The sequence below is a fragment of the Mobula hypostoma genome, chromosome 4, assembly GCF_963921235.1.
Source record: "Mobula hypostoma chromosome 4, sMobHyp1.1, whole genome shotgun sequence".
In the NCBI taxonomy this organism is placed as follows: domain Eukaryota; kingdom Metazoa; phylum Chordata; class Chondrichthyes; order Myliobatiformes; family Myliobatidae; genus Mobula; species Mobula hypostoma.
In genome coordinates this window covers 115,642,157-115,655,559 of record NC_086100.1, presented here as the reverse complement: position 1 = coordinate 115,655,559, position 13,403 = coordinate 115,642,157, and the positions used below count along the sequence as shown (strand labels likewise).

The 13,403-nt window shown below is 40.0% G+C and overlaps 1 protein-coding gene across 5 annotated transcripts in view; it reads right to left on the bottom strand.

Moving 5' to 3' along the window:
• Positions 1-13,403, bottom strand: part of rapgef2b (Rap guanine nucleotide exchange factor 2b) — a 393,855-nt gene that overhangs the window by 272,886 nt on the left and 107,566 nt on the right. For all 5 annotated transcript variants that reach the window (XM_063046413.1, XM_063046414.1, XM_063046416.1 and 2 more), the window contains exons 2-3: positions 9,189-9,259; positions 4,840-4,896 (exon numbers count right to left, since the gene is read on the bottom strand). In XM_063046413.1, the coding sequence (XP_062902483.1) occupies positions 4,840-4,896; positions 9,189-9,259 (128 nt within the window). The remainder of the gene's footprint in view (positions 1-4,839; positions 4,897-9,188; positions 9,260-13,403) is intronic.

Genomic DNA, 13,403 nt, shown 5'->3' with positions numbered 1-13,403 from the left:
TTGTTACATCCTCAAAGAATTCAACCAGGCTCGTAAGGCAACATCTGCCCTTGACAAAGCCATGCTGACTATCCCTAATCAGATTATGTCTCTCCAAATACTTATAACTTCTGCCTCTCAGAATCTTCTCCAACAACTTGCCCACCATTGAAGTCAGACTCACTAGTCTATTATTTTCCTGGGTTATCACTACTCCCTTTCTTGAATAAGGGAAGAACATTTGCAACCCTCCAATACTCTGATACTTCTCCCCTCACTATTGATGACGCAAAGATCATCGCAAGACGCTCAGCAATCTCCTCCCTCACTTCCCACGGTAGCCTGGGGTATATCTCATCCTGACCCGGTGACTTATCAAACAATGCTTTTCAAAAGCTCCAGCACATCCTCTTCCTTAATGTCCACAAGCTCAAGTGTTTCAGCCCACTGTAAGTCATCTCCACAATTGCTACGGTCTTTTTCCCTGGTGAATACTGAAGCAAAGTTTTCATTAAGTACCTCCGCAACCTCCTCCGACTCCATGCACACACTTCCACTATCGCACCTGATTGGTCCTATTCTCACACAGCTCATCCCCTTGCTCTTCACATACTTGTACAATGCCTTGGAGTTTTCCTTAACCCTGCTCACCAAGGCCTTCTCATGGCCTCTTCTGGCTCTCCTAATTTCATTCTTAAGCTCCTTCCTAGCAACTTTGTAATTTTCTAGAGCTCTAACAGTAGCTAGTTTCTTGAACCTTTTGTAAGCTTTTCTTTTCTTTTTAACTAGATTTTCTACATCCTTTGCACACCATGGTTCTTTAACCCTACCTTCCTTTCCCTGCCTCAATGGAATATACTTACGCAGAACTCCATGCAAATGTTCCCTGAACATCGTCACATTTCTGCCATGCATTTCCCTGAGTACATCTGCTCCCAAGTTCCTGCCTAATAGCATCATATTTCCCCTACCCCAATTGAATGTCTTCCCAATTGTCTGCTCCTGTCCCTCTCCAGCACTATGGTGAAGGAGATAGTGTTGGGGTCACTACCTCCAAAATGCTCTCCCACCGAGATATCTGACACCTGACCAGGTTCATTTCCCAATACCAGATCAAGTACAACCTCTCCTCTAGTTGGCTTATCTACACATTGCATCAGGAAATCTTGCTGAACATACCTAACAAACTCCACCCCATCTAAACCCCTTGCGCTAAGGAGATGCCAATCAATAGTAGGAAAGTTAAAATTTCCTATCACAACAACCCTACTATTATTGCACCATTTGAGAGTCTGCCTCCCTATTTGATCCTCGATATCCCTGTTACTAGTGGGGGGGGGGGAGGGTCTATAAACAATACCCAGTAGAGTTGTTGCCCCTTTCCGATATCTGACTTCCACCCACATTGACTCAGTAGACCATCCCTCCATGACTTCCTTCTTTTCTGCAGCCATGACACTATCCCTAATTAGCAATGCCATACTCCCACTTCTTTTGCCTTACTCTCTGTTCTTTTTGAAACATCTAAAGCCTGGCATAATCAGCAGCCATTCTTGCTCCTGAGACATTCAAGTCTCTGTAATGGCTGCAATGTCATAGTTCCACATATTGATCCACACTATTTCATCCACCTTGTTTATGATACACCTTGCATCTCAAACCATCAGGCTGAGTGCATCTTTGCTCTAACATCTGCCTATCCTTCCTCACAAGCTCCCTACAAGATATCTCTACTTGTGCTCCAACCACCCCCACAATCCTCTGCCTCTTCATTTCGGTTCCCACCCCCCTGTAAATCTAGTTTAAACCCTCCCTAATAACATGAGCAAACCTCCCCCCAGGATATTGGTCCCCCTCGAAGTCAAGTGCAACCCGCCCATTTCGTACAGGTCATACCTGCCCCAGAAGAGGTCCCAATGATTCTAAAATCTGAATCCCTGCCCCCTGCTCCAATCCTTCAGCCACACATTTATCTGCCACCTTATTCTATTCCTATACTCACTGTCACGTGGCACAGGCAGCAATCCTGAGATTACTACCTTTAAGGTCCTACTACTCGGCTTCCTTCCTGCATTCTGCTTTCAGGACCTCCACCCTTTTTCTACCTAAGTCTTAGGTACCAATATGTACCACTACCTCTGGCTGCTCACCCTCCCATTTCAGGATATTGTGGACGCGCTCTGAAGCATCATGAACCCTGGCACCTGGGAGGCAAACTACCATCCTTGTTTCTTTCTCGTACCCACAGAATCGCCTATCTGTCCCCCTAACTATAGGTCCCTTACTACCACTGCCACCCTCTTCTGTACCCTACCCTTCTGAGCCAGATGGCCAGACTCAGTGCCAGAGGCGCAGCCACTTTTGCTTCTCTCAAGTAGGTCCCCCCACCCAACAGCAGCACTCAAAATGGAGCACTTATTGTTAAGAGGGACAGCCACAGGGGTATTCTCGAATACTTGACAACCCCCTTCCCTCTCCTGATGGTCACCAACTTATCTGCCTCCTGTGGCCCCAGGGTGACTACATGCCTGAAGCTCCTGTCTGTCACCTCCTCACTCTCCTTAACAAGCCGAAGGTCATCGAATTGCAGCTCCAGTTCCCTAACTCAGTCTCGATGCACGTGGCACACATGTGGCCATCAGGGAGGCTGGAAGTCTTCCATACATCCCACATCTGACACCCAGCACAAAAAACTGGTCTCCAGTCATACCCACTATTCTTGTTAGAGAGGGAAAAGAAAGTAACCTACCTTGCCTAGGCCTGTCCTCGCCGAAGCCCCGATAAACCAAAGCCTTACTACTCTGACTTACACTACTCCAATGACCACTCCACAAGACAGTGTCTCTCTTTATTTCGGAGCTTTCTCAGTATCCTTGCACGATGATGTGCTACTGCATGTGCAGTTCTCTCCGACCTGTGCAAAGCTCACTCTTTCTTCAAATCAATTAGTCCCCCGTTAATGCGCCGAGCCTCGCAAAACGCTCCTTTTTTAAACTTTTCTTCCCGACCTGTGCGAAGTTCTCTCTCTCTCTCTCACTTCGAATTGATTGGTCCGCCGCTAACCTTCCACTGAGTCACCTTATAATCACCTTTGTCCTAAAGCAACTCTGATCTTCCCAGCAACAACAACCTATATACATTTATTTAACATCTTTAAACTTTTCAAAACGCTCAAGATAACACCTACCAACCACTTCATGGACTAAATACTTAATCACACAAACAGATATTAAGATCTGTCTCAGAGGTGGAAACTAAGGTGGTAAATTCCAGAGCTTAGAATTTCAGCAGCTGAAGGCTTGGATGCAAAAATGGAATGAAAGAAATTACAGATACAGAAAAGTTAAGATTAGAGGAGTGCAACTGTTCAGACAATTTGAGAACAAGAGAAGTTTAGAATTTTAGAAAGGAGAGGAGTTTTATAAAGTTTGTGGTTTAATATTCAGCCTTTCTTCAAGTTAAAACCAGTGTAGTTTAGTGATCAAAGCGTGTAAACTAAATACAAGGGTTAGAGCATAGACACTGGAGTTTTTGTTTATCCTAAATTAAAATGTGGAAGATGGGACGCCAGCTAGGAATGAAGTACAATAGTCAAGTCAAGAGATAAGAAAGCCAAGAATGATAGCAGCAGTTGATAAAAAAAAATTAAAATGTTGGTTTGAAACTTAGTTTGGGGTCAAACAAGTTGTAAACAGACTCATTCAAGCACAGTTGCCAGAGAGAGAAAGAGGTGTCTAGAGAACAGAAGTTGTGATGGAAGTCGAGAGAGTTGTGGTGGAGACTAAAGTTAATGACTTGGTTTCATCAACTGCATATCCATGATGGACACAAAACAGAATTTTAGAAAATAAATTATTTCCTTACTTCTGCTATATTTTGGGTAAATCTTCTCCGTTCTACCTCTAAGGGCTCTACATTATTTCACTGCAAAGCCGGAACTGAACATTATCTAGAGATCTTTATCATCAGCTAACATTTGCATTCTATGCCTTTATTAATAAACTTCAGTACAACACATTTATTTTTTTATAATTTTCAATTTCATTAATATGCTCCAGTTTAATAAGAGATTTATTTAGTTGCTATACCGATATCCTAACCTAATCTTTATTTATTCATAGCGGACGATATTTGCTTAAACTTGCAAGGTGACACAAAAGAATTGAAGCCTGACAGCTGAAAAGAAACATTTGATCCTGAACAAATATTCCCAGAACTCCATCCCCAGATTATTTGCTAGTGTGCACAACTATCTCTGAAATTTAATTCTATTCAAATCAATGGGACTAAATTTGACTAAATTTGATGCTAAGCCCCTCTACTCTCACAAATGTAACACACAGATGAGTTTCTAAGTACCAATCTATTAAAACGAGTTAACAAACTTAATATCTAATTTTTAAAATCACATCCAAGGAGTTCAACATTATCACTGCAGGATTTTCAAATTTGGCCATATTGAAACACTTAATTTTATTAAACATGCATTGTGAAACAGGAGACATCAGACTCACTGGAATATACACAAAATATTTCATTATGTTAGTGAAGAGGAGCAAATGGAATATAATGCATTCAAGTGGCAACCAGAATATTTCTGGAGAGAGAACAGATTGAGAAATACAAGGAAAGAAAGTGATTTAAAAGGTCTGAGATATCAGCAAGTTTATTTTGCCATACTGTTCTTACAATACTCATTATCAAATAATACTTCAAAATGAAAGAACTGAGCTTCATCAGATAAAAGTTCAGGGCACTATTGTTAGCTCTTGAGGATATTTACTCTATAATCCATATTTGTAATGCATTCACATAACCAATTTAATACAACTATGTCCAAAACCAAATGCATTCACTTACTAGTATAGGACTTCATTTGCCTCATGCCTTTCATATCTGACAGTTTCACACATTAATCTGTAACAGAAAAAATGAATAAAATGAATACATTGGTCACATCTTTTTCCTCTGCCAATAGTGATGGGCATACTTCTATAAACAACTTAAGCGTCCTTAATTACTTATATTGTAAGACTAAACACTAAAAAATGCAAGTTGGGGTCCTAAAGAAAAAAATACAAACCCAAAAATAAACAACAGATATAAAAGACTGAAGACAATTTTGATTTTTGATATGCATACCCTTTCAAAAAACATGAACTGAAAGGGTAAACAAGACTATTTTGACTGAAAGAGGGAGCATTTTTCTCTTCAAGGCAAAGTGGTGAACAGCAAGTTTCATATCAAAATTGTGCGTATAGTGGGGAGAGATCTCTGCACAAGGACTGCAAGAGTGAACAAACAAGACTCAGGAAAGAATTGTCACTCCAGAAAGTGAACTGAAAAAGCAAAACATGCTTGATAGTTAGAGTCTAAGAGATAGAAATTGTACAAGAAATATTAAAAATCATCTATGTGAGGCAATGAAGAGAAATTAAAAGAGCTAATGACAAAAATGTTGAAATGCATGTGCACAAAAAGTCAAAATGTTGGAAACAAGAAAACAGTAAATAACAACAAACAAATTTGTGAAATGAATTGAGACCATCCTTTATCATTCTAATGCAGCCACATAAACGAACACACACAGATAAATACATAAAGAATCCCATTTGGGTCTATCTTAAACAAACCTGAAGGGCAACTGAGGCTACGTCCACACTAGACCGGATCATTTTGAAAACGCAGGTTTCCCATAAAAACGATAGGCATTTTTCAAAATACCTCCGTCCGCATTAGAACGGATATTTGAGCGAATCTCCTCCTACCTGGGCATGCGCAGGACACACAGTGAACAAGCAAAGAGGAAACAGTATACTTGGTGCGTGCTTGTCCAGTTACAGACTTGAAAAACTTAAAAGGAAATTGCCAAACGAAAGACTTGGTGCATGTTTGTCCAGAAACATTTCGTACGGCCATAGTCTCTTCACCAATGAAAGGGACGACAGCTACAACTAAATGCAATAAAGCTTGTTACTGGGCAAAAGTAAAATTTGCTGTTACCTCATTTGATTGCCTTTACTTTTGCCATGTCTTCTGTGTATTATTTTGCTGTATTTAACATGCACAATAAAACGAATTACTGGGAAAAAGTGACAATTGCACCCATTGAATGTTTGCACAAGCAATACATTAATAATGTTACACAAGCGTGGCAGTGGACGAACCCAAGTGCAGAACACGGACATGGGGCCAGAGTTGGGAGGCGTCATCACCGAAGCGAGCATGGAATCGGTTTCCAGGAGAGTCTTTACCCAAAGTCTTGGGTTTGGAGAGAATCCAGGAGCAATGCTAGACTTAGAACTAACAGTCCTAAGAACCATGAACCAAGATTACTCACACCAGAGTCGACCAATGAACTGGCAGCTCCTTGTCGTGATCATAGGGTCTTTATCCTGCATTTTCTGATGGAAAGCAGGTGTGTGTAGTTACTGGAACCTGGGAATGATTGGAAATTAAAAGAGGGGATTGAGGCCCAATTCCTGAGGTAAAGAGTAAGGTGGGGGATTGCCAGAAGGGACCATGACAAATAAAGCACCTTGTTAAATGTATAAAACATGTCTGCTTCAGTGTTATCTTGTATTTCCATACAATGTTACATTAGGCTGTTACACATCTGTTGTCAGATATTGTTATTGTGGTGCTGGAGGTTGCGTTCAAGAAAACAATGAAATGCTGCCCTGCCGCCACCATTTGTTCTGACACGTCATGACAGCATTTTTAAAATTAGCCAGTTACCCCATACACGCTACAACAGCCAACTGGAGTTTTCAGATTTAAACACTCTGGAGAGTGTTTTAGAAAATCTCCGTTTTCGGGGGAGGAAAACACCGTTTCAGTGTGGACGGAAGGTCAAAACGAAGAGAAAAAGCTTCGGTTACAGATTTATCCGGACTAGTGTGGACGTAGCCTGAGGTGGTGATTGTGACTGATGGGCTTCAATTCATATAAGAACCAAAAAGCCCTGAGGCCAAGTCATCAGGGAACGGAGGGACTAGCCTTATGGTTGATTTATACTTGTGCATCAAATGTACGGCATAGCCGCATATCCTACGCTGTACTCTACACCGAACCCTATGCCATAGCCTAACGCGCCCCTCTCCCAAAATGTAACTACTCGCGCAGCGATGCAGACCACAACAACTGTGATTGGTCCGCTTGGTAGCATCGTATTTCCTCCTACACTGCAATAGCTTCCCATTGGGCGACTGAAGGGCAGGGAAGGAACTCTGGCTGCAATGCTTTCCATTAAGCTTTACAGACCTCCCAAATTATGGAGGACCCTATGCTTGACGCCAGTTTGTAGCTAGCTGCTACAGCCTGTTGACTTCCACCTGAAGCTAAAACTCGAATAGTGATTGCCAGTCTCTGAGTATACTGTGCGTACACTGATGCGAAATAAATGGTTGGAGATGATGAACCAAATCGTCAAATCTACCTGCCAACATCCGAAAATATTTGAAATGCTTTTTCTCGTCCAGGTCTCTCAGTGGCCAGACAAGCACAGAAAATTCGCCCTCCTTCAGTTTCAGTTGCCATTGTATGAAGTTTGAGTTTCTTTGTGTTGTTTCAACACGAAGAAACTCAACACAGTGGCATAGAAACCCCACCGCCAATTAGCATTTTGGCGGTGAATTGCAGAGCGACGCAGATACACCAACGCACAAGTATAAATGCTCACAACGGTGTAACCCACTTGCGTAGGCTATGACGTAAGCTAGTACACACAAGTATAAATCAGCCTTTAGAGAAAATACAATTAAGGCTAGAAAACTGCAAACTATAGAAATTGCATAGATCAACTGAAGAAATCAAGATGTACAATAAAAAAGAATTCAGTATGGGAAGAAAAGCAGTAATTGACTAAGATTGGTTATGGATCATGGAAAGGCGGCAAACTGAATTTTGCAGTTGGCAGAGTATGAGGTTGAAGATCTTGTTTCTAAAGCATCCAAACGGGAAGATAATGTAAGAAGCAGCAGTCGCCAGTGTGGTCCAGATGATTAAAGACAGGCATGCAAATCTGCAAAGTAGGTAACAGTTTGCCAAACTGCAAGCTAACTTAATGACAACCTTAGGGTTGAATCCAACAGAACAAACTACTGCAAGTTCAAAATAAAGCTGTACAGCAGAAAAATATTTGGTCAGTCAGTGCCATCTCAACTGTGCAAATGATGAGGTATTCAAACATAGCTACCACATTTTTCTTCAAAACACCAGTGACTGTACTTCAGGAAAAAAAAACACTTCTTTGTAAAGTTCCAACACATATTGACCTGGATGAGTCCAGAAACAGATCTTAAGAGCTTTGATACTTGAAATAAAACAGATAGGAAAAACAACATATCCTTACAACACCATTTCCCCCTTTTTATAGCAATTTACTGATCGCAAAATGAGAACTACAAGCACTGAAAATTCCGTTCATATCTACAAACACCAAAAAAAAAGAATTTCAACAACACATGCCATCAGTTTGAGTTGCCAGGCTACAATGACTTTAAAAAATCTCAGCCACCACTAACTGATTAGGTTCCAACAGTTAATATCAAATGCACAAGTGATTGAGAATCTACAGTACTGTGAAAAAGTCTTATGCACCCAAGATTTTTAATATAGTTTCATATGGTATGGGCTCCAAAGATCCCAAATCTCAACATCATCGAGGCTGTCTGGAATTACCGAAAGAGACAAAAGCAAGCGAGACAGCCAAAGACTGCAGAAGAACTGTGGCAAGTTCTCTAAGATGCTTGGAACAATGTACCAACCGGTTTTCCTATAAAACTTCACAACAGTGAACCGAAGAGAACTGAGAACTGATGCTGTTTTAAAGGCAAAGGATGGTCACATGAAATATTGATATGACAGTTTTTTTTTACTTTTTATTGCTCTTTAGTGTGTTTTTTTTAAGTTTGGCTTTTCACTTTGTTATTTTTGAAAGCATCTTCGCTTTATAGAATTTATTTACATGTGCCTCAGACTTTGCACAGTACTGTATGTCTAAAATCTCTATATAACCTTCACAATATTAAAAAACATATTATAACTATCATTTAATTCTAAAATCATTCGACCTAAGGAAACCAACATATTTATAGATTTTTTTTTTAAGTAAAATCACCTTCTTTATTAATGATGTACAGTAAAATGGGTAAAAACTATTGCAGTGGATAAAATATATTCTACATTCTCCTGAAGTTCATTCTTACCTCAGCTGATGTTCTCTCAGGTTTGACAGTGCTTCCATTCCATGAAGATAGGAATAAACTATCTCCAAATCCTACAAAAACAAAATGTCAAAAATAATTAGTTATTTAATATTACCTTGTTAAAATTTCCATAGCAAATTATGAAAGTTTCTCTTTGTCATTTTCATTTATATTAAATGTTAATATGAAGAGATTGCACTTTGGAAAAAGCTATAATCAATCTAAATTATTTCTGAAAGTACATATTGAACATCGACATTTGCCACCATATAATGATACTCAAGCAAATCCTTTTCCAAATCAGTGCTGTTATGCATCTTCAAACTATTATCAATTAGACACCATAAAAATTATCAAAAAAAATTTCCCCAAGAAATGACATTACATTAGTCATTCAGAAGTATTTTCCAGTGCGGCAAGAACCTTCTCCTATTATTTAAAGATACTGTAAGTCAGGGGTTCCCAACCTGGGTCTATGGAACCCTCAGTTAATGGTAGGGGTCCACAGCATAAAAGAAGGTTGGGAATTTCTGCTGTCAGTGGTCCCCTGTTGGAGATGTGATGCAAAGATAACTGTCAGACCCTGTTGCACCCAGCCTTCCCCACTGGAAGTGCTATCTGTTCTTTCTCCATACCTGTATTTACTTGATCTAAATATATAGATGGAATCTTGTAGGATTACAGGATTCTAGAGGCCTCAGCTGAATCAAGGGCTCAGACACTATAATCCTATGGTCCTTCATTGAGAACACCTTACAGCCTTTGAAAGATGGCAAAGTTGGGGGTCAGATCTTTGGCATCACTCAAAACCAGCAAGATTAAGTTTTTAACTTTTTCTGATATGCAGAAACAATTAAACATTATTAAAATTGTTGCAAATTATGAAAATACAAACACAAAAAACACAAAACAGTGAAAAAAATTAAAATGCTGATTACTTAATCAATAAAAATATGGAATAAAGGAGAAAAGCCACTAATGTTCCCACTGTGTAGTTGAATAAATCCCATTCAGCTGGATGGGATCAAAGGACAGTTCCCCAATATAATGATGAGGAATTCCAGCAAAATTAGACTTGACTGCTGGACTCCAAATGGAGTCCAGCATCTCATCACAATGAACTTTGCATCACTTATCATTAAGTGGTCTTCTCTGGTCTTTCAGCAGGTCCCCAAAATCTTAGGACTTGATTCACTATAAATAGGTGGATATCCTCTGGAACCATAAACCACAACCCATCACCACTAAGCATTTAACATAAAGTACTCAAAAAAGATCAAAATAAAGTTGATAAAAATTGCATGTGAAATTATCTTCCACAACTACAACAATTATGGTATTCTGCTGGATTCTATACTATTCTAAATCATCAGTTAAAATAATATTATAATAAAAGATACAAAAGAAATAATGTATAGACTAAAACATCTTGTTTGCAAGACACATATACACACACATACACATACTATATCTTTGCAGAACATTGAGCTTTAATTGCAAACAAGACACTATATCTCAGTCTTGTGGGAAGTATCCTTTTCAAGCGGGTGCAAATGACTTCAATCAAGGATTTACTGTACATAACTACAGAATTATCTGCAGCTTAATGTGAAAAAGACTAAGGAGCTGGTGGCAGACCTGAGGAGAGCTAAGGTACTGGTGACCCCTGTTTCCATCCAGGGAGTCAGTGTGGACATGGTGGAGGATTACAAATACCTGGGGATACGAATTGACAATAAACTGGACTGGTCAAAGAACACTGAGGCTGTCTACAAGAAGGGTCAGAGCTGTCTCTACTTGCAGAGGAGACTGAGGTCCTTTAACATCTGCCAGACGATGCTGAGGATGTTCTATGAGGTTGTGGTGGCCAGTGCTATCATATTTGCTGTTGTGTGCTGGGGCAGCAGGCTGAGGGTAGCAGACACCAACAGAATCAACAAACTTAGTCGTAAGGCCAGTGATGTTGTGGGGATGGAACTGGACTCACTCACGGTGGTGTCTGAAAAGAGGATGCTGTCTAAGTTGCATGCCATCTTGGTCAATGTCTCCCATCCACTACATAATGTACTGGGTGGGCACAGGAGTACATTCAGCCAGAGACTCATTCCTCCAAGATGCAGCACAGAGCGTCATAGGAAGTCATTCTTGCCTGTGGCCATCAAACTTTACAACTCCTCCCTTGGAGGGTCAGACACCCTGAGCCAATAGGCTGGTCCTGGACTTATTTCATAATTTACTGGCATAATTTACATATTACTTTTTAACTATTTATGGTTCTATTACTATTTATTATTTATGGTGCAACTGTAACGAAAACCAATTTCCCCCTGGAATCAATAAAGTATGACTATGACTATGTCATATTTACCATCTGCCTGTTTTTATTTCTTCCAGTTAGACAGAGTTCTAGCACATGGGAAATGTGGGTAGCTGTTTGAAACAAGGGAAGAATTTTGGTAGAAACAGAGCCTTTTTAATTAGGACTGGACTTTTTTGTAAAAATCAGCAAGGCTTTACATTACAACCACCCAACCTACAAGATAACATTGCTACAAAGCAGCAGGCTGAATTCACAGCGAATCATAGTCAGTCTCGATATTGATTTATTTAGAGATTCAGCACGGTAACAGGCCATTCTGGCCCAGTTATACCCATGTGACCAGTTAACCTCCTAATCCCCAAGTGTTTGGAATGTGGAGGAAACCCACATGGTCATGGGGAGAACATGGTGAAAATAAAGTTAAATGTGTTAACATTCATGCCATAATTAATTACACTAGAATTGAAATCTCTCTACTACACAAAAGCTAGTCAAATCTGGTTAAGTACTGAAGAGACAAGCAATACTGCATCACAAAATCCAAGTAACAACTAAAAGTACCGTATTCAGCACAGTGGACAAACTTCTACTGCAGCGGTCCCCAACCACCAGGCCATGGACCAGTACCAGGCCCCAAAGCATGAGCTACCAGGCTGTGAGGAAACGATACAAGTCAGCTGCACCTCTCCTCATTCCCTGTCACACACTGTTGAACTTGAACATAGGGTTGCCAACTGTCCCATATTTGCCAGGACATCCCATATATTGGGCTAAATTGGTTTGTCCCATACAGGACCGCCCTTGTTCCGTATTTCCCCCGCTAAGGTACAGCGTTCCTATGAAACCTTTCGTGCCGAAATGGTGTGAAGCAAAGAAGCAATTACCATTAATTTATATGGGAAAAATTTTTGAGTGTTCCCAGACCCAAAAATAATCTACCAAATCATACCAAATAACACACAAAACACAAAATAACACTAACATATAGTAAAAGCAGGAATGATATGATAAATACACAGCCTGCATAAAGTAGAAATAATGTATGTACAGTGTAGTCGGGAAGATGAAGGCAAAACAGATGTGTGGGAGAAAAATCGGCACATACGCGCATGCACACATCACATGCACACAGGTGCCCGCGCAAGGCTTCACGGTCATGGTAGTCTTCCTGGGGTAAAGTGTCCCGGGATTTGACTACTACTTTTGTCCCTTATTTCGGACTGAGAAAGTTGGCAACCCTAACAGTAAAAGACATGTTGAGGTGAGTTTAACCCTACTTGAACACCACACCCCGCCCCCCCCCCCCAGTCAGCCGGTCCGCAAGAATATTATCAATATTAAACCAGTCCGCGGTGCAAAAAATGTTGGGTCTCCTGTTCTACTGTACTTTATTTTAATAAATTCTCACATTAAAATGGAATGGTAAATGATATAAACAAAATGAGTTAACCAAAGTCAGCATACAAATCTAAACCACTAACGAAGATTAACTTTTTGAAGTAAAAAAATTGGATTTGTACTGTGCCTTTGTAGTATTACAGCTCAATGATCTTTACAGAAACAAACAGAAAATTTTAAAACCTCTGCTGATTCAAGGAATAATGTTCAAGATTCAGTTTCAAAAAAATATGCAATCAGAAGGAGTGGCTGAAGTGAATGCAATTATGGAAAGTGCTTGAATAGAGGCCGAATCTGGAGTATTGTGTTCAGTTTTAGTCACCAAATTACAGGAAGGATATTAATAAGGTTGAAAGAGTGAAGAGAAGGTTTACAAGGATGTTGCCGGGATTTGAAAGACTCAGTTACAGAGGAAGGTTGAATAGGTTAGGACTTTATTCCCTGGAGCGTAGAAGAATGAGGGGAGATTTGATGGAGATATATAAAATTATGATGGG